The sequence below is a fragment of the Theropithecus gelada genome, chromosome 7b, assembly GCF_003255815.1.
Source record: "Theropithecus gelada isolate Dixy chromosome 7b, Tgel_1.0, whole genome shotgun sequence".
NCBI lineage: Eukaryota > Metazoa > Chordata > Mammalia > Primates > Cercopithecidae > Theropithecus > Theropithecus gelada.
The window spans coordinates 48,637,271-48,660,542 of NC_037675.1; the positions used below are offsets into that span (position 1 = coordinate 48,637,271).

The 23,272-nt window shown below is 35.2% G+C and overlaps 1 protein-coding gene across 1 annotated transcript in view; it reads right to left on the reverse strand.

The window, feature by feature from the left end:
- MDGA2 (MAM domain containing glycosylphosphatidylinositol anchor 2) overlaps positions 1-23,272 on the reverse strand; it is an 849,182-nt gene that overhangs the window by 445,831 nt on the left and 380,079 nt on the right. The window contains exon 2 of the mRNA XM_025391973.1: positions 8,074-8,213. Within this exon, the coding sequence (XP_025247758.1) occupies positions 8,074-8,213 (140 nt within the window). The remainder of the gene's footprint in view (positions 1-8,073; positions 8,214-23,272) is intronic.

Below are 23,272 nucleotides of genomic sequence, written 5' to 3' on the forward strand. Positions count from 1 at the left end.
CCTTCGCGGCGACCCCTGCCCAGGAGGGAATCGAGAGTTCGGTTCCAACACTACATGTATTGTCTCATTAATTACACTGACAAAATTTTTTTTTTTGAGATAGTATCTGGAATGAATGAGATGTTTTAGATTGTTCATAAAATTAAACAAAAGATGAATTCAGAGAGAATAGTAGATAGGTAAATCTTCTGGTGAACAAAAATAACTTTTCCTGAGAATTTTAATAAAATTTCTAAAAATATTTGGTTGATGCTGATACACTGAGAATAAAAAGTATTAGCAATTTAGGAGTATGTTAAAGTGTTGACCCCAAAAAGCCTTTCTTATTCTATATAAAAATAAATGGAAACAAAACTATTTGAAGACTATAAGGAAGACTCTAAGTGTTTCATCCTAAACAAGTTATGCTAAATACATTTACTCATGTAACCATGTACTTAATAAAGATGTACATCACCTGGAGATGGGACTAGGTATATGAGGCAGGGACAGGGATTGTGAAAGCAGCCATTGATATGGCAATCTTTTTTTTTTTTTTTTTTTTTGAGATAGGCTTTTGCTCTTTCGCCTAGGCAAGATCAGGGCTCAATGAAGCTTACACTTCCCCAGGCTCAAGCAATCCTCCCACCTCAGCATCCCAAGTAGCTGGAACTACAGGCAAATGTCACCACATCTGGCTAATTTTTTTTTATTTCTTTGTAAAGACGAGGTTTTGCCATGTTGCCCAGGCTGGTCTCGAACTCCTGAGCTCAAGCAATCTGCCTATCTCGGCCTCCCAAGGTCCTGGGATTACATGAGTGAGCCACCACACCCAGCTGATGTGAAATTTTTTAAAAAATAAATATTTGGATGCTTATTCTAAACATTTTCCACATCTTATCCAAAGATTATTTGAAAAAAATATTAGTTATTTTAGTTGGAAACTCTCTAACATGATGTAGCAGACAGTTCAGTCTAGATATGTTTATCACAGATGTAAAAAACCAAATTATATTAATTTTATAAAACACAAAAAAGAATTAATATAATAATTGATTATAGCAGAACCTAAACCTGCCCACATTAATTGGAGATAAATCCAAATATCTAGTATGTTTCTTATTCAAGTGCATGCATTCTCATTTTGTAAAAAAAATTAATAGACTAAATTAGAAAAAAAGTAGAGGAATATGAATCAAGATATATAAAATATCTGCAAAGAACAATACACATAGCACTAATGGTTTCGAACTGAAGAACTGGCTACTAACATTTGTAAGATTTTTATCATGATAAGATTACCATTTGAGAATCTGCAGAGAAGATTAACAAGGACAAAAGCATCAATAACTCTGCAACAGCCTTGGTAGTTAAAAATGCATTTATACAACAATCAAATGACTGAATACAATTCTATTCTAAAATTGAAAAATGGCCCAGCCTAGTTTTTTTATGCAAAAAGCAAATGCTCACTAAGGTTAAGGTGTAATAAACTAGTAGACAATTTTAATGCTTCCTAGTGTTTTGGATTTACATAATTATTTTTAAAGAGTGGCTTTCAAAAATATTTTAGTGATGAAAAATATTATTCAAATGAAATCGTACCCAGCAAGTCAGCATATAAAATGAAGAAAAGCAGAGCTGCTTTGATTGATGCACATTTTTTTCTTTGTTTGGTTTTGAAAGGAGAAGGTCAGTATCTTCCAACCTTGCAAACAGGCATACCTATGTTTATTATTAAAAGAAATTCAAAGACCCACACATTATACTGGTTACAATTAAACTGTATTGCTATCTGAGAAGTCTGAAATTTAAAAGTTCAAATGTTCAGTATTTCTACTGAGAACTTCCTTTTAAAAGCCAGTCATGCTTTTTACATACGACCTCATTGCAAGAATAATGCAATGTAACTAAAATCTCAACATTTATTTGGGTGGAGAACATGAAAATCATATTTTCTAATTCATAGGGTAGATAAAAAATGTTTGAGGTCAACGGAGGAAATATTTTAAAACAACTATAAAGGAATGACCTGCTTGTTTATATATCAAAATATATTATAGGCCAGGCGCAGTAGCTCACAACTGTAATCCTAGCACTTTGGGAAGCTGAGGCGTGGATCACCTGAGATCAGGAGTTTTGAGACCAACCTGGCCAACATGGGGAAACCCCGTCTCTATTAAAAATACAAAAATTAGCCAGGGGTAGTGGTGTGTGCCTGTAATCCCAACTACTCAGTACACTGAGACAGGAGAACCGCTTGAACCCGAGAGGCAGAGGTTGCAGTTAGCCGAAATTGTGCCACTGCACTCCAGCCTGAGTGACAGAGTGAGCCGCTGTCTAAACATATATACACACACACACACACATATAGGTATATATGTATATATTTTATTAATTATATTAATTTTATTATATAAATTATATCTATTTTATCACATAGTATATATAAAATAATATATATTATATAATATATTAAATATTATGTTATATTTTATATATTATATAATATACATTGAATATTATGTTGTATTTTATATATTATTTAATATATTATATATTAAATAATATATTTTATATATAATACTATATATTATATATTTATATATTATTTATATTTTTTACATACATAGTAAAGCTGTAGAAGGTAAAATGGAATGGAATTGGTACAGAAAAGAATAACAGAAAGGTGCAGACTAATGTAATTTTGTTAATGCTAAAAAGAGCATTTTGAAGCTGTCCAGTGGAATATTGACCATCCTATTTATATAAGGGCAAGAGGGAAAAAGAGAGAAGAAGGAGACAGAAAGCACACTAAACTAACACTTCATACTAAGGACAAAATGATGTCCTGATGATTAAATTGTCAAATACATAAATGACTATAAGCTGTCAGAAAAACAAATCTTAAATGGATATAAGGAGATCTTGCTAAAGTAGCTACAAAACTCATAAGCCAAAAATGATTCCTCTTTTCAAAACAAAAACCTGAGAACAAAAGTATCATAAACAATCTTAAAACACAAGTAACACCCTGGGAGGTGCAATTGGCAACATGTTTATCAGCAATTGAATTTATTTATGTAGTATATTTGTCTTCACAAGTCTACAAGAAGGAGCAAACTAGCAAGAAAAGAGAGGACCAGTAAATAGAGATGTACAAATGACTGATAAACATGCGGGAAAATGTTCAAATTGGCTAGTGATTTAAAATGCAAATTTAAATTGCAATTGAGTGTAATTTACTTTCTTCCATCAAATTGACAAAAATAAAAAAATAAAAAAACACTCCCATTGAGAAAGCAAGTAAAGGTCCCTTTCAACTTTGGCTAAATAATTCCATTTTGAGGAGGGAATCTAAGATACAGCAATGCTACCATACATTTCACAAAGATGTACATACAGGCAACACAAACATATACCCTACAAGTATTCACTGGATTGTTTATAACAGTGACCATCTGTAAGTAATTCCATGATGAACAACACAGCAGCAATTATACACATTTGAGAGTACTCACAGCAAAATTCAGTGCACCCATACAAAGAACTATTCAGCCTGAGCGAAGACAATGATCCAAGCCACTGGTTCAAACTTTCGCGTACATCAGATTCACTTGGAGGGCTTGCTAAAACATGAATTGCTGGCCCCAATGCAGGGATTTCTAATGTGAAGTGATCTGGAATTTTCATTTTTAATCAATTATCTCCAGAAACCACACATTAAGAACTACCAGGCTAGACCCACACTTGGTGTTTTGGACACATGGCCAAGTGAAAAATTCTAGTCATAGAATAATACTTTTCATTATCTCATTTATTAAAAATTGAAAATGGAACATGAACATAAATAATTATATAAAGGAAATGCATCAAACAAGAACTGAAAGGTGATATGCCGAACTATTACTTCTGGGAAGCAAGGCAGGTCGGAAGAAGAGAAACATTTATGTTAAATATCCTACTGTTTAAGTCATTTACAAGACTATATTTATAATGTATTTAAATTATTGATGTGATAATTTTGAGAAACGAGAAAGAGGAAGGGAAAGGAGGGGAGGGGAGGGCAGGGCAGGGCAGGCAAGGGAAGGGAAGGGAAGGGAAGGGATGCAGAGAGGGGAAGAAAGAGGGTAGCTGAATTCTGAAGCTGTAGACATCTAGAGTTTGTAGTAGATTATTAGATTTACTGGCAAACTCTTTCTTTCTTTCTTACTTCTTCATGTATCTTTGTAATAAACCCTCATTAAACGAGGTAGTCTGAACATAGTTCTATTCCTTGCAAGCTAAAAACGCTAATTAACAGAGATGTATAGGCTGTGCAGAGCAATAACACACAAAAAAATACTGAAATTGATTTAAATGCATCTAATTTAAAGCAGGATATAGGAATACTAAAACCAGTTTTAAAACCTACTTATTTTCATACCTACATATCCAAATATAGACCTTAGAGTTGATGCTCCTAAATTACTGAAAAATAATAAAGCCAACATGTTTCTATTACATGCTGACACAATGCTTATGTACCAAGAAAGTATAGTTGTATTTGTATGTATGTATGTGTGTGTGTGTATATATATGTATATGTGTATATATACACACACAGAATATATGTGTGTATATATATCCATAATATAAATTTAACTCTCAAAAGGATTCTATGATACAAGATAGTTATTATCATCCCGGAAATATAAAAAAGAAAACTGAGGCAAAGAAAGCTGGGAGATTACGGAACTTTTCCAAGGTCACACTATTAGTCCTGGTGGAGCCAGAGTTACATCCAGACAGTCTGGTTCCAGCATCATGCTCTCAACTATTGCATCGTACTGACCTCTCCTTCACTTGTTTTATTTTCTTTGGATACATCAATACCTTCAGGCCACTATCTATCACTAAACAATACACCATAAAGAATTAAAGAGGCTAGAAAAAATGCTCTCTATAATACTTTTGGAAATAAACAATCTTTATGACTCTTACTGCTAGAAGAATAGGTAGCAGATTAAGAAATCTGCTGATGAGTGAATGAGGAACCTCTCTCTTCCACTGCATTTCCAACTATCATACTCAGATTAGACAAGCAAGAAACTCATTCCAGCTTTCTGATATCAGCCAACAAAAATCATCCTCAGGACCAGCTGCCAATAGCATGCCCTTTAGACTTTGGCCAGAATGCCAAGCCCCAGCTGTTCTGTCAGCCTTCCTTATACAGTTTGTTGACAATGAAGAGGCCCAATTAATTTTTCAACTGGCAATATAAGCTGAAACCGATTCACCTGCAAACACCTTAATTAATTCTAGGAATAAAAAGATACTGATACCAAAACAATACATTTTTCTTAGGATCAAAACACATTGAAATGTTTCCCAAAAATGGAACTGCTTAGGGAAAAAAAAAAAAATGAATGATCTACTTCTTCGTTTCAGAACTTAATCTGGTTTGTCTTGAGGTCAAAGATTGTACTCCTGATTGTGAATGATAAAAAGGGAAAATGTATGGAAAAAATGGGAAATTTCCAATATTAAAGGGACAGGAGGATGGAGAGAGAAGCAGCAGAGCAACACCTGGGGTGTGTTAGAAACAGAGATAAGAAGTTGATTTTTTAAATATAATTTGGAGTTCAGAAGGTGTAAATTTAGTACACTCAGTGAAGGACTAATGGGAGCTTCAGTGAATCTTCTCTTGCCATAAATTGCCTCTCATAAAGCTCTTCACAGCTTCTTTTAAATATGTTTGGACCCTCCTGTTTAGATCCCAACTTTTGACTCTGAAATTTCTATTCCATGTCTAGAAAACAAAACATATAATCAAATTATAAAAACACTGTATTTTCTTTGAGTTAATATTATCTTAAGTCTATCATTGTTTAAATTTTTGGTAACATTATTTTAACTGGACATTGTTTTCTGTATAAATTTTAAAATGAAAATGCTTCACATATCCATTTCCTTGTTTCAAATTTTAACAATTATCAGTCATCAGTCTGTCCTTGTATGTTGTCTTTTGGAATCATTTTTTTTCTTTTTTTTTTTTTTGAGACGGAGTCTCGCTCTGTCGCCCAGGCTGGAGTGCAGTGGCTGGATCTCAGCTCACTGCAAGCTCTGCCTCCTGGGTTCACGCCATTCTCCCGCCTCAGCCTCCCGAATCATTTTTTTTCTATCAAGCGTAATTAATTATCCTGGCTCAAATTGTGTTTATCTAAATTTCATTAAGACAATTGTATTCTTTAATCCATTTTCATTTAATAGCAAATGCTATAATTTGAAATTATAGTTATCATGAGTTTTCCTTTTTTAACATTTTTAATAATTATTCTTTCTAGATTACTTTTTTTCTTTTTCATTTTACCAACAGCATGAGTTTTATTAAGCATATTTTACCATTTCGGTTTTAGCCATGGTCTTGTCTATTTAATGCTTCATTCTGTGATGCTTTATATGCGTATTTTTATCATTTCAGAGTCAAAATGGTAAATAAAAAGATCCTTGAGTTAAGGATCTGTCAGTAAGAGTCAAGAATGGCAGAAGTTAAAAACAGGGTTAAAATGGTGAGTTCATAAAATTTCCACATTACTCTTCACTTTTCCCTCTGTAGCTTTGTTAGCTGGATTTTTTTTTTCCTGTAACACAAATACTTAAAATATGTAACTTTATCTACTAAATGAGACTGCTTTTCCTACCATAGTGCTTGTGTTGATTACAAACGTGAATTTTGAGCTAGTAAGGTTATTGACAATAAGAATTATCAATTTTTGAGTAAAATATCCTCAATATTCTGCATCTAAATTAGATTGCTGCATCATATATATATATATATAAAACCTAAACATATTATCTTCTATCTAACTATTTTGTTCTTACAAATATTTTGTTTTCTCTCTTTTTTTTTTGGTTTTGATTGTTGTTTGAGACAGTGTTTCTCTCTGTTGCCCAGACAGGAGTGTGGTGGTACTGTCATGACAACCTACAGCCTTGATCTCCTAGGCTTAAGTGATCCTTCCACGTCAGCCTCCAGAGTAGCTGAGACTACGGGTGTGCACCACCAGGCCCAGCTAATTTTTAATTTTTTTTTTTTTTTTTTGTAGAGACAAAAAGCTGGTCACCAGCTTCTGACCTCAAGTGATCCTCTTGCCTCAGCCTCACAAGGTGCTGAGGTTGTAAGCATGAGCCACCACGCATGAGCTTTGCCTTTACATATTGTTGTAATTTTAGTGCCCTTTAAAAGTCTCCGTTTTTATTGCTTCTATAAAATTAGCTTAAGAAAGGTGTAGCTGATGATTCTGAAGGCCTGAGTGCATACAGTATCTGCAACTGTTTGTTTTTCAAGGTTTTCTATGAATAAAATGACTAGGAGTAAGAAAAGTACATGTGACCTCATGCTTCACATTCTTCAGAACAAATACCTCTCGGTTGCAATTATGTCATCATGAAATCATGTTCCACGTTTTAAAATAAACTCATTGCCATATGAATTGTTATCCTACTGAGATATTTTTGTAGTTGTCTGTTTAACAGCTTCCTTAGAAGTGTCTTCTACATTTCCCATAATACCAAAACAAAAATTTCTTTTTTCATCTTACACACAAAAATAGCTCAAGTTTGAATGTTCTGAAATCCACACTCTTTTTTTTTTTTTTTTTTTTTTTTTTTTTTTTTTTTTGAGACGGAGTCTCGCTCTGTCACCCAGGCTGGAGTGCAATGGCGCAATCTCGGCTCACTGCAAGCTCCGCCTCCCAGGTTCACGCCATTCTCCTGCCTCAGCCTCCCGAGTAGCTGGGACTACAGGCGCCCGCCGCTGCGCCCGGCTAATTTTTTCTATTTTTAGTAGAGACGGGGTTTCACCATGGTCTCGATCTCCTGACCTTGTGATCCACCCGCCTCGGCCTCCCAAAGTGCTGGGATTACAGGCGTGAGCCACCGCGCCCGGCCGAAATCCACACTCTTGTCCTGCATTGCACATATACTTGCACTTGAGTTACAAACACACACCCCCACACACACGGTTTTAGCTAAATATTCTAAAATATACACTTTTTGACTTCCAAGAAAAGTCAGAGAGTGTTTTCTCCAGTGTCACAGTTCGGGACTCACCTGTGGACGTGGATGTCCTGTGACTAGACAAGTCAACTCTAGGGTTTCTCCTTCCCGGATAGTGTAGACCCTTTCAGAGTAGCGCTCCTCTTCAATGTTACAGGCCAAGCCTGAGTGCACAATACGAACCGTAGGAGGAGCTGTCGAGTCAGGAAGAAGAGAGACAAGATACATGAAAAGGTAAGTAAGTGATCTGCTCATGAACCATCTTGACTATAAAAGCAATTCTTATTAGACTTCACCATAGTCAGATTAGTCAGATTCATCAGTCTTAACACCTCCCCAAGGCATTAAAGATTTTACTGGAAGAAATCTTCAAATTTATCTAACAGTGACCAACACATTTCCAGGGGAACAAGGTAGTGGAAGAACATTGGTGCCTCAAGAAATCACCATCAATACAAGACCACATGATAAAACTTAATTGTTAAAATGTGAGAAGTTCCCTTCCTTTCTGAGTTCAATCAAACTTTAATATAATAAGGAATATTGCACCAAAAAATATGTAGTGCAAAAGAAAGAAGAGAATTGGAAGAGAAAAGGGAATTTAAATTGAAGACATTGACATTTGTCTATTAATTATTTAAGCCATGTAGCGCACAAGATAAGAAGCTCACGAATAAGATGATTTGGTTTTCAGGAAGTGAAAACCAACTTAATTTACCATACTTATAGACATCTGTATTGATGTAAACAAAGTATGATTCTTGATTAAGCCATGGAAGAAGACAATATACCATTGTTGCCTGAGTCTAAAATTCTGATTCAAAAGAAACTTCATTAGCATAAAGCTGCCCAAATTTCTAAATATAATTTTCTCCTACTTCAGTGCCAAGGGGCCAATAAACTTTAACTAACACTCCTTGACTTACATATCACTGGGAACAACTACATGGAAACCTTCTGTGGGTCATGAGAAGTATTTAGCTAATAAGATATGGTGCTTGCCATCAAGTAAATTATTGACAGCTACTAGCTTCTAATTGGAGATCATCTCCTTTTGTGAACTCAGCATTTTTGTTTGTAATGCATTTTGGAGTGAAAAAGAATGATTATTTCAGTTAAAGGCAAGTGGAAAGGTTATATCTACATATAAATGACAGTGATCTCAAGAATTTCCTGATAGATATTTCAACCTAAACAGTAATATTACTAGCAGAGGTTGTGATTGCTTAAAAATTAATGCCAGTACCAGCATATTAGGAATGTTTTGCCTAACATTAAAGACGATGAATCTTATAGAATTTTAAAATAAATTTGGTGATTCTACGGAAGAAAAAAAGATTATAAGGGCAACTCATGAAAAAATTCATTCTGGGAAAATCTGTGTTCTGAAAGTAAAATAGAATAGTTTTCAATATCTACTATTTTGTTTTATATAATGTAAATGCACAGTCTATCCACAGAGCTTGATAATTGACATCAGGTCATATTTCATTATCTTTCTCAATTTCAGGCAGAAACTTATGATTAATAAAACAACTGGCTATGTCCAGCTCTTTCTAGGTACCAAAGCATAATCCTGTTACTCAACCTTGAAACTCAGAACCCTGTTTCCAATATGCATAATCAAAATGACAAGTAAAAGTTTCCAATAATAGCCGGGCGCGGTGGCTCAAGCCTGTAATCCCAGCACTTTGGGAGGCCGAGACGGGCGGATCACGAGGTCAGGAGATCAAGACCATCCTGGCTAACACGGTGAAACCCCGTCTCTACTAAAAATACAAAAAACTAGCCGGGCGAGGTGGCGGGCGCTTGTAGTCCCAGCTACTCGGGAGGCTGAGGCAGGAGAATGGCGTAAACCCAGGAGGCGGAGCTTGCAGTGAGCTGAGATCTGGCCACTGCACTCCAGCCTGGGCGACAGAGCGAGACTCCGCCTCAAAAAAAAAAAAAAAAAAAAAAAAAAAAAAAAAAAAAGTTTCCAATAATAGGATAAGAACAAAAGAGTACTTCTAGAAAAGTGACCTTGACACTAAATATGCATAATAAACTTCCCTCAAGAACTTGTTAAAAATACAAATTTCAAAGGTGTTCAGAGACCTGATATAGCTGCAGGAAACCCCAGGAATCTGCATTTTTACCAAACACTCAGATAGCTACATGACAGAGCTACATAGACTAGGTTCTGGGTATTATATTTGTTAGCTAAAGAAAAATACTCCAAGGAATAAAATATCCTTTTCCTCTGTCTTTTTAAAGTAACTAAACTTTCTGCTATGCATCATTTCACTGATTTGAAAAATTAAATGATGCTTAAGTCAAATGTCCAGTTTGGTCTATGAAACCAATTTATTAAAAATTTTCCATCATGTCTCTGGACTCTGTCTAGACATTGTAATAATTTGTTTGATTTTATGACATTAGAAATCCTTATCTTTGGTGTTTCTCTTAGTGCTCTGATATGTTTCACACCACATTTTCCACAAATCATTTCAGGCAGTGATCAAATTTGGACTTCAATTTAGATAAGTAATACTAGTGAGGTACTTATATTTAGACATCTGTCTAATATAGTCATATCCATATTATAGAGGTTAACAAATTGATGAAAATCTATAAATGTTTGCAAAACAAAATAGAATAAATTTTCAATAGAAAATACAGATCCATTATCTTAAAATATATTTTCATGCTAAATTTAGCTTCATATGTGATAGCCCACATGTTTATTAATATACCTAATTATATAGTGACATGACATCTTTTCCAGACTAATTTACACTTGTTATTTTCATTTTAATTTCAAATCAATGTTTAGTATTGTTATTTTTAAGGTATATATTTCAAAAACATCATTATGCAAATAAGTAGCTTTATTTAAACCACTTAAATTATACAGTAAGCACACTGTGACATTTACAAGGGTTAATTTTCTGCTATTTTCTTCTATATTGTAACACATTCTTGGAAAAGGTAATTGCTTGCATATTGCAGTCATCATGAACCTACCACCTCTCCTGTAGGAGGGTGGAATATTCCACCAAATTTTAAGTGTGGAAGCTGTCTTCCTCTTAGTATTTATTAAAATATGTGCTCAATATTTTAGCTGCTCAATGATAAGGAGAGTATTTTAGAAGCTTCCCTTAATTATTTTGTTTGCACAAAGCTCACTTGAAAGGACCTTAGATTTCATATAGGTCAGTGCTCTCATTTCCCGATTAGGAAAGAAAAGTCTGAGGACATCAAATGATGTCACAATCCTGTGGCTAGTTGTGGCTAAATGAGACCAGAGCCACTGGCCTATTGTTCTTTTCACTACTTAGTGCTCTCTATTTAAACTATGTCTGTCATAGTTAAATTTGTGTTCTAAATAACTCCCAAACTAGACCCAGACCTAGACCAGGCTAGGGGTATAAAAAACGACTGAGAAACTATTAATAAAGCAGTTAGAGCACCATAAACTAGATTAAGAATGTAAGTAGCAGAATTGCTCCAAACTTAACCAAACTTAACAATAGACTGTTGCCCCAGTTCATCATCCTACCTCCAGTACCTGCCAAATCCATGACATCTCACAATGATCAAAGGAGTATTTTGAAATTTCTATTTACATTATGTTGTTTCTCTGCTTAAAAACCTACAATATCTCCCTATGACATTTCATAGAGTGCTAATCGCTGCACATGGGTGCATTTAGGCCCTCTGGCAAGGGTCCTCATGCTTACCATCCAACTAGAAGTCCCATTTCTCTGTAATATCAGGCTATCCTCAGGGAGAATGCAAAGAACCCTGAGATTTTAAGAGTCTTTGCTTATAATGTTCTCCCATCTAAGATTCCCACACCAATAATTGGACCCATATTCCTGATATCTTCTTGGATTACTTATCAATGATTATCTTCTCTTTTATTCCAGGAGGTATGTGTTTATTGCTTTGTGATTTTCCTTTCTCTTAACATTCAAACACGATAGTAAGCATCTCAGTGCCAGACTGAGCATCATTTTTGGCATCATCCCCATATCATGTAATTCACAGCACAGAGGAGGTATTTATTAACTAATTGAGTTTTAGTTTCTATTTTAGCAACTATCACTATAATGACATCAACTTCTTACTTTAGCAAAATATCAACTATTATGGCAGTGCATTTGCTTACTTTAAATATAGATGCAATTTGCAGTTTTATACCTGAAGCAAGACATCTCTGATCCTCTGCCTTGTTGGTAAAAAAACCTCAATTCATCATCCTTAAATTGGACTAAAGGTTATGATCTCCTTTGCCCTGTAGAGTCAGCAATGAATTACAATGTTAAAATATTGCATGAGACTCATATTCATCCAAATTTTCTTGAAGTAAACCAAAGCTCATTATGTAAAATCTTTCCTAACACTAATCATATCAACTGTCTTAATCTGAGGATATTTTGGCTTTGGGTTGAAGAGGTCGCCTAAAAGGGCAAAAGAGAGACATTCTTTTATCTTGTTAGAATATACTTTTGAAAGTTAAACCAAATTCACTCTGGAGAAAGAGTACAAATAAATTATTCTACAATGACAACAACCAGGGGCATTTTAATCTTTTCATCTCATATATAGACTTTCAAGCACATATTTATTGAGCAACTGCGATGGTAGGCATGAGACTATGTGCTGGGGATATGATGATTAATGCCATGAGCTGCCCCTGCTAAGGGCTTACAGCCTACTGGGTTTGTCTAAATTATTTAAAATTATATGATAGTTGAACAGGATAGATACTCTAACAGAAGAAAATGAAAAGTACTAAACAAAGACAAAGCAGAGGATAGCTAAATCTGCCTAGGGAAGTCTAACAAGTTTCGCAAAGTCAGTGACATTTAACCTAAGTTTGGAGAGATGCTCTTGGGAGCAAAAGAGGAAGGAGATTTCAGAGACAGAAAACAGTGTGTTCAAAGGCAAATCTGAAATATGCCTTTGTAATATGCCAGTGTCTATTGTGTTTCTGAAATAACCATGTAAAAAATGTGTCCCCTGTAGTTTATCATTTACTTCATACCTTGCCACTGTACAGCCTTATCAGCTTGCCATTATGTCTCAGACACAGGAGAGACACTGGAGAGGCCTGGGAATGGCTATCAGAGGAGAGACACATTTTAGAGGTCTTGCTAGATAGGACATGACAATTAACTGAATCTGAAGGTGAGGGAAGAAGTTTATACCCGGACTACGTAAAAGATGACAATTTTTTTTATTTTAATAAGATATTAAATAGGGTATTTAATAAAATAAATTTTATTATTTATTTAATATTTTTATTTTTATTTTATTTTGATTGCCATGGAACTCACATTACCTACAGTTCGGGGAAGCTTGACATGAGGGGCTCTGAGCCCAATTCATGGGGAGTGGAGGGTTGTTGGCATAAGGGCTTAGATGAGAAACATTTTTGATGAAGAAACTTTTTTCAGTAATGGGGATGGTTCCTGAAAAACATGCTGCTATCAGACATTTATGGTTTTGGTACTAGGAGCTTTCTCTCCTCTAAGAGCTTCAAGTAACAGCCTGGTTCTTTAGTTAAATCCCTCAAATCCCTCATACAGCTATTCTGTGGGAATTCAAGTTGCCACCAGCATGTTGCTACCTTCTACACTAGATCAATGTAACGTATGTTCTTGGTTAAGGTCACAGACCTGTTTAGTTAAGCAGTGTGGAGGGAAGGATGTTCACTGGTCCTCTCCTAGAAGCTCTAGTGAACAGCTCAGTAAACCATGCTGTGCCAGCATTACTCATGTACTATAAACGTTCTGAAGACAGACAGAGAGAGAGAGAGAGAGACAGAGACAGAGAAAGAGGGAGAGAGAGAGAGGCAGATAGACAGAGACAGAGAGACAGCCTATACCTTACTGTTGTCACATGGCCAAAGAGTCACTATGTATTACTTACACCATTCTCTTAATAAGCATTCAGTTTTGCTTGTAAAGAAAACATAACAATAATCATACTTTCCTCCCAGCTTTCCATTGGTTTAAGTGATCATATGCTTTCATAAAACACTTCTCAGTTTTATACAACATGTTACATTTAGCTAATCAGCATTGTCAATGGTTGGTTTCTTCTGTTTATTTCAAAATGTTCAATGTAGCACATGTATAGTACTTCTAGGATGTGGTGGCTTCCATTCTTCTTTTCTTTCCTACCTGAGTTTCTGGTTTAAGATAGTACATGAGATCTCCCCCACCTCCCTTTTCCAAATGGTATTCTAAACTGATTTTTATATATTTTTTGTGCATACAGTCCTAGTCCATAATTACTCCTGTTGCTGACAACTCCATTGCCTAACATCTTCCTCATTAGCCTAGTTACATGTTTTATCATCAAAAAATTTGACAGGGCCAGCTGTGGTGGCTCATGCCTGTAATCCCAGGACTTTGGGAGGCTAAGGCAGGCAGATCACCTGCGGTCAGGAGTTTGAGACCAGACTGGCCAACACGGTGAAACCCAGTCTCTACTGGAAATACAAAAATTAGCCAGGCATGGTGGTGGGCGCCTGTAGTCCTAGCTACTTTGGAGGCAGAGGCAGAAGAATCACTTGAACCCAGGAGGCAGAGGTTGCAGTGAGACGAGATCTGAGATCGTGTGACTGCACTCCAGCCTAGGTGACAGAGAGAGACTCTGTCTCCAAAAAAAAAAAAAAAAAAAAAAAAAAGACTGGAAAAAAAAATGCAAAGATTTGAAGAAGACGGTGAATAATTCAGTTTTGGATGCTGTGGTGAGTTCACCAATAGTTGACAAGTTGCTGCTGGACATTAAGTTTGATAGCTTTCAATGGTAGTTGATGGCTACATAGAATACAGGAGAGTTCTACAAGAGAGCATGTAGAGTGAGAATAAGTCATGATAGAACCATGATAAATATGTATTCTTAACTAGAGAAGCTAAAGAAAGGACTTGGTGTGATTATAAAGTCAGAGAGGTAGAAGGAGAACAAAGAAAATGAGGTGCTTTTTAAGTTACATGAGTAGACAGCCGAGCACAGTGGACTGTCCAAAAATATTACTTACCATGGAGTTGTCAGTTAAGAGCAGCACAGACAAAAGGTCATTGCCTTTGGGAATTAAGGCAGCATTAGTGAATTTTGACTGAGCTATGGCTGCAGAGAATTGGAGTCAAAGGATGAATGATGTATGGTTTGACTGAGGAAAAAGATCTTAGTAGTTCAAATCAAGCTTGAAGCAAATAGTTAAACTGCTATTTAGGCTTACTCATATGTAAAAAGGAGTGATAAGTGAAAAACTGAGTATTTCAACACTATTGTACCAGCATTTTAGGATTGCAAAGAATCATTACTTTCATCATAAGAAACAACAACTCATCATGTTTATACTTCTAGCACAATTGTAACTTTTTGCCACTACAATATTATTTTCTAGTATCCTTCCACATTCTTCAAAAATAAATTGCTCTAAAAGCCCACTTTCTTTCTTTTCTTTTTTCCCTCTCTTTCTGGTAGTTTATTTTTTTACAAATTCAACTCTGACAACTTCAGGACCACATATGAAGGAATCTCTCAAAGCTGTTTAATCTCTTCTGTAAAACAATCAAGGCTAATCCTCACAGCATTTAAATATGCTACAGCATATAAATAAGCTTAATGTGTTCCATTTAAAAAAAAAAAAAAAAAAAAACAGAGACAAAACAGTAACATTTATCCTCCTATCATCCTATCAACAGGACCCCTCTTGTCTTTCCTTTACTGTCTAGTGATTAGAAATAATGATACATGTTCACAGCCATCCTCGGCATGTGCTTTGCCCTCCTCAGTCCACTGCAGTCTGGCTCTGCCCTATCATTTGTATTTCTAAAAGAACAGGGCAGGAAAATAGAAGACCACTTTGGTAAATCGCTATTTCTTTTTTTGGTCATTATTGTGATCATTTGCCTCTCCTTCAGCCTTAGCTTACTTGCTTTTACTTTGATACAAAGATCTTTGAAATTACATACTTGCCCTACACTACAACACAATAAAGACTTTTGTTTTATCCCACTGCCATACTTCCTGCACCCATGAACATAAACACATATCCAAACATGCACATAAGCTAATGTTCAACTTGTATATTTATTCAATAAATTCTTCAAAAAATAATTAAAATCTTTCTGTAACTGTCATTTATGTAATCCCAAATAGAAATATATTCTGACACATAAACAACATATAGATTATTTTAAGTCAGCCTGCAGATCATTTTATTTGTTTGATTCCATTGGTTATTTTAAACTAACTACAATGTCCACATCAGTGTGAACTTATTTCTCCACTCCCTCTACCAACCTCCCACTGCCATGTTTGGTTAACATTGTATTCCTGTCCACTAGAGGTAAATATTTTTTTGTCCTTAATATGATGAGTTGTAAAGTGAAAGTAATAAGATCCTATTGATATACTGGATTTAATAAAGAGAAGATCATATGTTTCTCATATGACTTTAGTTGAAAGGCCTTGATTATGAAAGGGTTTTAATATTTTGTATTATTTCCTTAGTACATGTTGGGTAGCATTGTTATAAAGTAACTGAACCACTCTAAGAGACTGTACGAAGCCCAGAGTAAGGCAATTAAATTAAATCCAGAAGCCTCTGGCTTTAGATGGCAATTATTAATGTTTGCTAAATAATAAAAGTTGACATGATCTTTTAGGTTGATGTTAACCAAGAATTTAAAGAAAAAACTTTAAACTTTTAATTTAAGTTAAATTTTAATTTAATTTGTAAATTTAAAGTCAAATTACTTGTTTATGTGCAGTATATGGTACACTATTTTGAAAGAGAGATGAAAGTTTGTCATCAAAAGAGAGCAATGACATTCAATAAGTTTAATTTTAAACTTACAGTAAATATACACTAAATTTTAATGATAAACAAAAAAGCAATTATGTAATTCAAATTCTAATGGTAAAACAATGATAAAAAGCAATCATATTTTCTGTGTAAAAACTATCTTGTTTGACAAGTATTAACTTCATAAAAATTGAATACAAAATTGCAAAATATTATTCTGAATTATCTTCCACAAAACAACACGTGTCCTATTTTTTTAAAATAAAGCACTATCAATTCTAAAAATGTTATTTCATGAAGATTTTCACATTTACAGCTTCAGATTTCATCAGGATTACCTTTATTTGTTTTCATCTAGAAGAGTCGCCTATTAGCATCTAAGCCTAAAACTTCAAAAACCCTTGCATGTTTTAGAGATGAAAAAAAAAAAAAAAGGTTCACTGAATCTAAGGTTCATAACATTCTTTTCAAATACAGCATTTGACAACTTCTGACAAGTGTGCCAGAGAAGAACCATGGGCCATCAAGTCTAGGCAGTCACACATAGCCATCGGTCATCCATGTTCCCTGTCTCTACCTGGCTATTCCCGCCCTAAGTCCCTCACTATGTTCTTCCCAGTAGATTTGACCTCAACCTGGAAGATATTTGAAAGTCCATCAAATATTTAACTAATCTCATATGTTGCTCAAAAGACTTGTATAAACTAAGTGGAATATTCCAACTTGAAGGTAAATATTGTAGGGAACTAAGGTTTCCTCTTCTTTGGTATGAATGTAATATTATATATATATAACATAAATGTGTGTATATAATATATGTATATATAATATATAGTATATAATATATGTGTGTGTATATATATGTTCTTTTTTTAATATTGGATCCTATGCTACATCCTGAATTGTCTCTAACTAAAGGTTAAATTAGATATTTACCAAATCAGTAAATTTTAGACCAAAAACCCCATAACTATTCCAGAAATCTTGGCAACTAGGTCATAGACTATAAAACAAACAAACAAACAAACAACAAAAAAGCCAAGATAAAAACAAGGGAACTTACCTCTTGCTTTTATGGTACCATTTTTTAAAGGTTTTGAAATTTGTACAAGAACATAGCAAAGGAGGGAGAGAAGCTATTATAACACTGCAGGAAAGGATGACATTTAATCCTTAAAATCTTTGATCAGGTCTTTCCCTCTAAATCAAACTGTATCAGAAGCCATATATCATGTGGTCAATGAACTCATCAAGGTTCTTTGAACCAAATCTTCCTTGCCTCTTATAAATTATCACAGCACCTGAAGAGATCAGGACTCCTAAAGGCAGAGGTACTAATGACATCATTTTTTAATCTCTCTGGACTGATATGTATAGTTAAATCCTTCTCTAAAATTAAGGGCTCTTCAGTTTTCTTGGAAACATCCATAAAGCCCCAGAAAATACTAACCAAAATGAAATTAGTCTTAGCATTGTGCTCCAACCTTAAGCATAAATTGGGTATTTAGAGAGAGCCATTATTTCTTCCAGCCTAACTCATCAAGAAAACAAATGAAATTTACTATGAAATATGACAAAAATGAAAACTTCAAATTGCTTTTCCAAGAGTAGCAACAGTAGGCAGAGAATTGTCAGGATCTGGCATGCCAATGTCCCCACTGTTTCTCTCCACTGAGAAATCACTGCCACTGCCTGTGACTAGCCCCAAGGACAAGTTTCTTAGCCTGTCAGAAAAACATCTTGGATCCCAGGAGAGAGGGATCAATGAGATAATGGCACATACCCCAAGTCTGGCTCTTTTCTCCTTCTACAAAAGGCAGAAGAACAGTTACCACAAGGTAGAAACGATTCAGACTCCACTGGGGCAATACCCTCATTGACTGCAAACTTAGTAAATACCAAGCACCTGTGTAATTCATGTTATTTTGATGATCTGTAGTCCTCTCTAAAACCCTGAAAATCATGTGTTTTTTATTTCCATTTGAACAAAATTAATATCCCCAGTGAAGGTTTGTGAATTGCCAAAGCTTAGTTTTGATGCCAATTCTGCTTTATGCTAGAAATACATTTTGTGATTTTTTTAATATATATATTATAATTTCATTTTACCCTGCTGCATTTCCATTTTTAAAAGTCTAGACATTCCTTTGTGTCTTTGGGGATTTGGGGAGAAAGAATAGAGTACAGAAAAATAATTATAAATCATTTATACTCCAATAAAAAAGATACTCTTATTAAGTTAATTGATGCCACGAGAATCTAAAGTAAAAACATTTGTCTAAACCACACAATGTGAAACATAAGCAATTATTAGTACATATTATAATTCAGCTCCTAATTTTTACAATATTAGGCTTTGACAATCTCGTAGATTTATATATAGGAGCTGAATTATCCAAAATTTCTGCTCAAACAATTCAATTTTCATTTATTTGAGGATGGAGTTCCAAAATTGGCTCTGTAAGTATGTATCTCAGTGATTCACATATGTGGCAATGTGGCATGGTACTTCCCAGGAACCTTCTTATACCTGCCATCTTCCAGATTACCTGTAACCTTAGGCTCCCAGGGCTGAGCCTCACACTCTGGCCTCTTCACAAGCACTTGTACCATTTTAGCTTGCAACAGAGCAAGACCCTACTCTCGGTGGTAAAGAGAATATACTTCATTCTCCTGAGTAAATTCATAACCACTCTTACAAGAATTGTCATAATTGTCCTTAATAATGTTAGAGTTTGTTAATAAAATAAACAATATAGGAAATTTGCATTGTCATGACAGTCCTTTTTGTTTTATAAGGCAGTGGCACCATCACGAATCACTGTAACCTCTAACCTTCTGAGCTCAAAGGATCTTCCCATCCCAGCCTCCTGAGTAGCTAGGACTACAAGGTCACGCCACCATGCCCAGCTAATTTGTAAAGGTTTTGTTGTTGTTGTTGTTGTTGTTGTTTGTAGAGATAGGGTATTTCTATGTTGCCCACACTGGTCTTGAACTCCTAGTCTCACAAGATCCTCCCACCTCTGCCTCCTGAAGTGCTGGAATTCCAGGCATAAGCCACCATGCCTGGCCTATCACAGAACCTTAGAATCTTAATAATAGTAGAAAATCAAATGGGTGACTCACAACACTTAAATGTACAAGACTTTTTAATTTTATATATATATATATATATACACACACACACACACCCCTATTTTCTCTAATACAAACTGCTAATTAATGATATTTCCCTGCAGTTTTTAAACGAATGAAGAAATATTAATACATAAAAAGTAACTAAGCATTACTTGTAGCCATACACCTTCATTGCTAAATGTAAAATTATTTTGCCTAGATTCTCACAACAAAATTTGCACAACTTTAATTTTAAATGTTATCTTGGAAATTATTCTATTTTAACCCCAGAGAAGTGATGAGATCATGTTTTTGTTAGATGTCAAACCAAATAAGCTATTTAGACTTTAACTGATCTAAGTTGTAAAATGCACGGATCGGTGCCTTTCAAAATATACTTTCTTTTTATTTTACTTTTTAAAATAAGATAGGGTCTGGCTCTGTCATCCAGGCTGGAATGGAGTGGCACTATCTTGGCTCACTGCAGACTTAACCTCCCAGGCTCAAGCAATCCTCCTGCCTCAGCCTCCCAAGTAGCTGAGAACACAGGCACAAGCCGCCATGACTGGCTAATGTCTTCTTCCTCTCCTTTTTTTTTTGCTTTTTTTCTTTTTGTAGAGATAGGGTCTCATTGTTATTATCCAGGATGGTCTCAAACACTTGGGCTCAAGCAACTCTCCTGGCTCTGCCTCCCCACATACCGGGATTACAGGCATGAGCCACCATGCCCAACTCAAAATGTACTTTCTTTCTTTCTTTCTTTTTTTTTTTTTTTGAGACGGAGTTTCGCTCTGTCCCCCAGGCTGGAGTGCAGTGACCGGATCTCAGCTCACTGCAAGCTCCGCCTCCCGGGTTTACGCCATTCTCCCGCCTCAGCCTCCCGAGTAGCTGGGACTACAGGCGCCCGCCACCTCGCCCGGCTAGTTTTTTGTATTTTTTAGTAGAGACGGGGTTTCACCGTGTAAGCCAGGGTGGTCTCGATTTCCTGACCCCGTGATCCGCCCGTCTCGGCCTCCCAAAGTGCTGGGATTACAGGCTTGAGCCACCGCGCCCGGCCTTCAAAATGTACTTTCAAAAACAAGTGGTCTATACATGTTCAATGTTGTTCTATCTAAAGCATTTTTAAAGCAATTTACATAATTCAGTAATTTATTTTTGCCTGAGATATTAGTAAATGTAATAAATAAAATAATTAATTGGTTACTCCTAATGCTGGAGTAACTGTGAGGAAATATATGCCTCCATACTTACTGGATGAAGTCAGTACAGTTGTAGGGGGAAGCAGTTTGTCCATGTTGATCCAAATATGAAATATAGTTAACTTTTGGCCCATCTCTAAAAAATTACTGTAAGAAGACAAATTGCCAACAGATACATATGTAAGTATGCCCACTGTAATATTTATATTGGGAAAAACTGTCATAACAGCATATATGGAAAAACATACATTTGTAACTCCAAATATTAAAAATTGAATATTTGTAATATTTCCATTTTACAAATGGAAAAAATATTGACATCATTTGATTTTTAAAAACACAGTTTGAGAAGAGTGTGGAGCGTATAGAGATTGAGTAATCACTGTGGTTTTCAGCAAGTGCTCTAAACTCAGATGTCCAGGTTCAAATCCTCACTCTGACATTAACCGTGTCACACTGGGCAAAATGGTTTGACCTTTCTGTGCCTCTGTTTCTGTATCTGTAAAGTTGATTAATAATTTAACCTTCCACAGAAGATTTTATGAGGATGTGATCATTAATGCTTAATGGAACCATGTCCCACCCACAGTGTGCTGGCAGCAGGCGTACACCATTAATATTTTCTAATTTATGTGTAAACTTAGTACAAATACAGATAGTATGTACACATAGGAGTTCTCTAAAAAGATGTTCTCATTTTTTTTTTTTCTTAAAATGTAATTGTTCAGGCACAGTGGCTCATGCCTGTAATCTCGTACTTTTGGAAGCTGAGGCAGGCGGATAAGGCCATCCTGCACAACACAGCAGGACCTCATCTCGACAAAAGAAAAAAAAATAGCTGGGCTTGGTGGCATAAGCCTGTAGCTCTAGCTACTTGGGAGGCTTCGGTGGGAGGGTCCCTTGAGCCTAGGAAGTCGAGGCAGCAGTGAGCTATAATTGCACATTGCACTCTAACTTGGGTGACAGCAAGATTCTGTCTCAAAAAAAAGTGATAACAGAGATAATCATACAAGAGGGAAAAGATATGAACAAGTATAATCATTAAAGTGGTTTTATTTTTTAAATGATTGATAAAATTATAAATAACAAGCAATAAAGCATTAGATTAATAAAATGTGAAAAATCCATAAATAGATTACCATATGACCAATACAAAAATGGTATAGTTTATTGACATGACAAGAAATCCATAATATATTGCTAAGAATAATGTGCATGGTATGACCCCAGGGATGTACTATTGCATACTGTGTACCTAGAGACTTGTCTAGAGGGATGTTAACTAGAATGTTAACAATGATGATGTCTTGGAGCAGTTAATTTTCTGATATCTTTGCTTTTTGCTTAATATGGTTCTGTATTTTTCAATTTTGTTTTGTACAATGAACACATTTTTTCCCCCAGAACTAATATAATGATTCTGTAGTTTATTTCTAAGTTTTGGAGCTAAGTTCTATCTCCCTGACTGTAATACTTTTTCTGCTTCTACTTTACAGTTACCCCGATTCTCTTAATCCAGATGGATAAAGGAAACACTTACCTATCTGGATCCACTATATTTTTCTCTGTGAACTTCTGGTCATTTTTTATGGACTTAGAATCTTCTGACTTGTCTTAAATTTTGTTTCTGGCCTTCAGAAGCTCACCCTCTTCTTTGCCCTACCAAATCTGCCTGAAGCGAAACCAATACCTCTATTTATAACTTCTAAAAAGTTTGCCTTTTTCACTTATTGTGTTGCTGTAAGCGACTTTCTTGGTAGGGTCTCAGTAGGCATCCCGTGGTATAAATCTTGGGTCATCATTGGAGCATAACAAGTATTTGTCATTTTCCAAGATGCCAATGTAAATTTTTGCTTTTCTTTAATGAAACTCAATGGCTTCTTGCACTCTTCCAATCTCATTTGAATTCTCTACAATTCATTTGTATAGCAAATAAGACAATACATAAAAATCCAAGGAATGACCAAGCTCATTAAGGTTTAGGTCACCATCTCTGTCAACTTGGCAAGGTCACTTTCAGTGGCTCAGTGTCCCAAGGATTTATCTCCCAAATACAAATATTACAATTTTACAATATCAACACAATTTAGAGCAGTAACTAAAATAGTTAAAATTTAAAGCAAAGAAA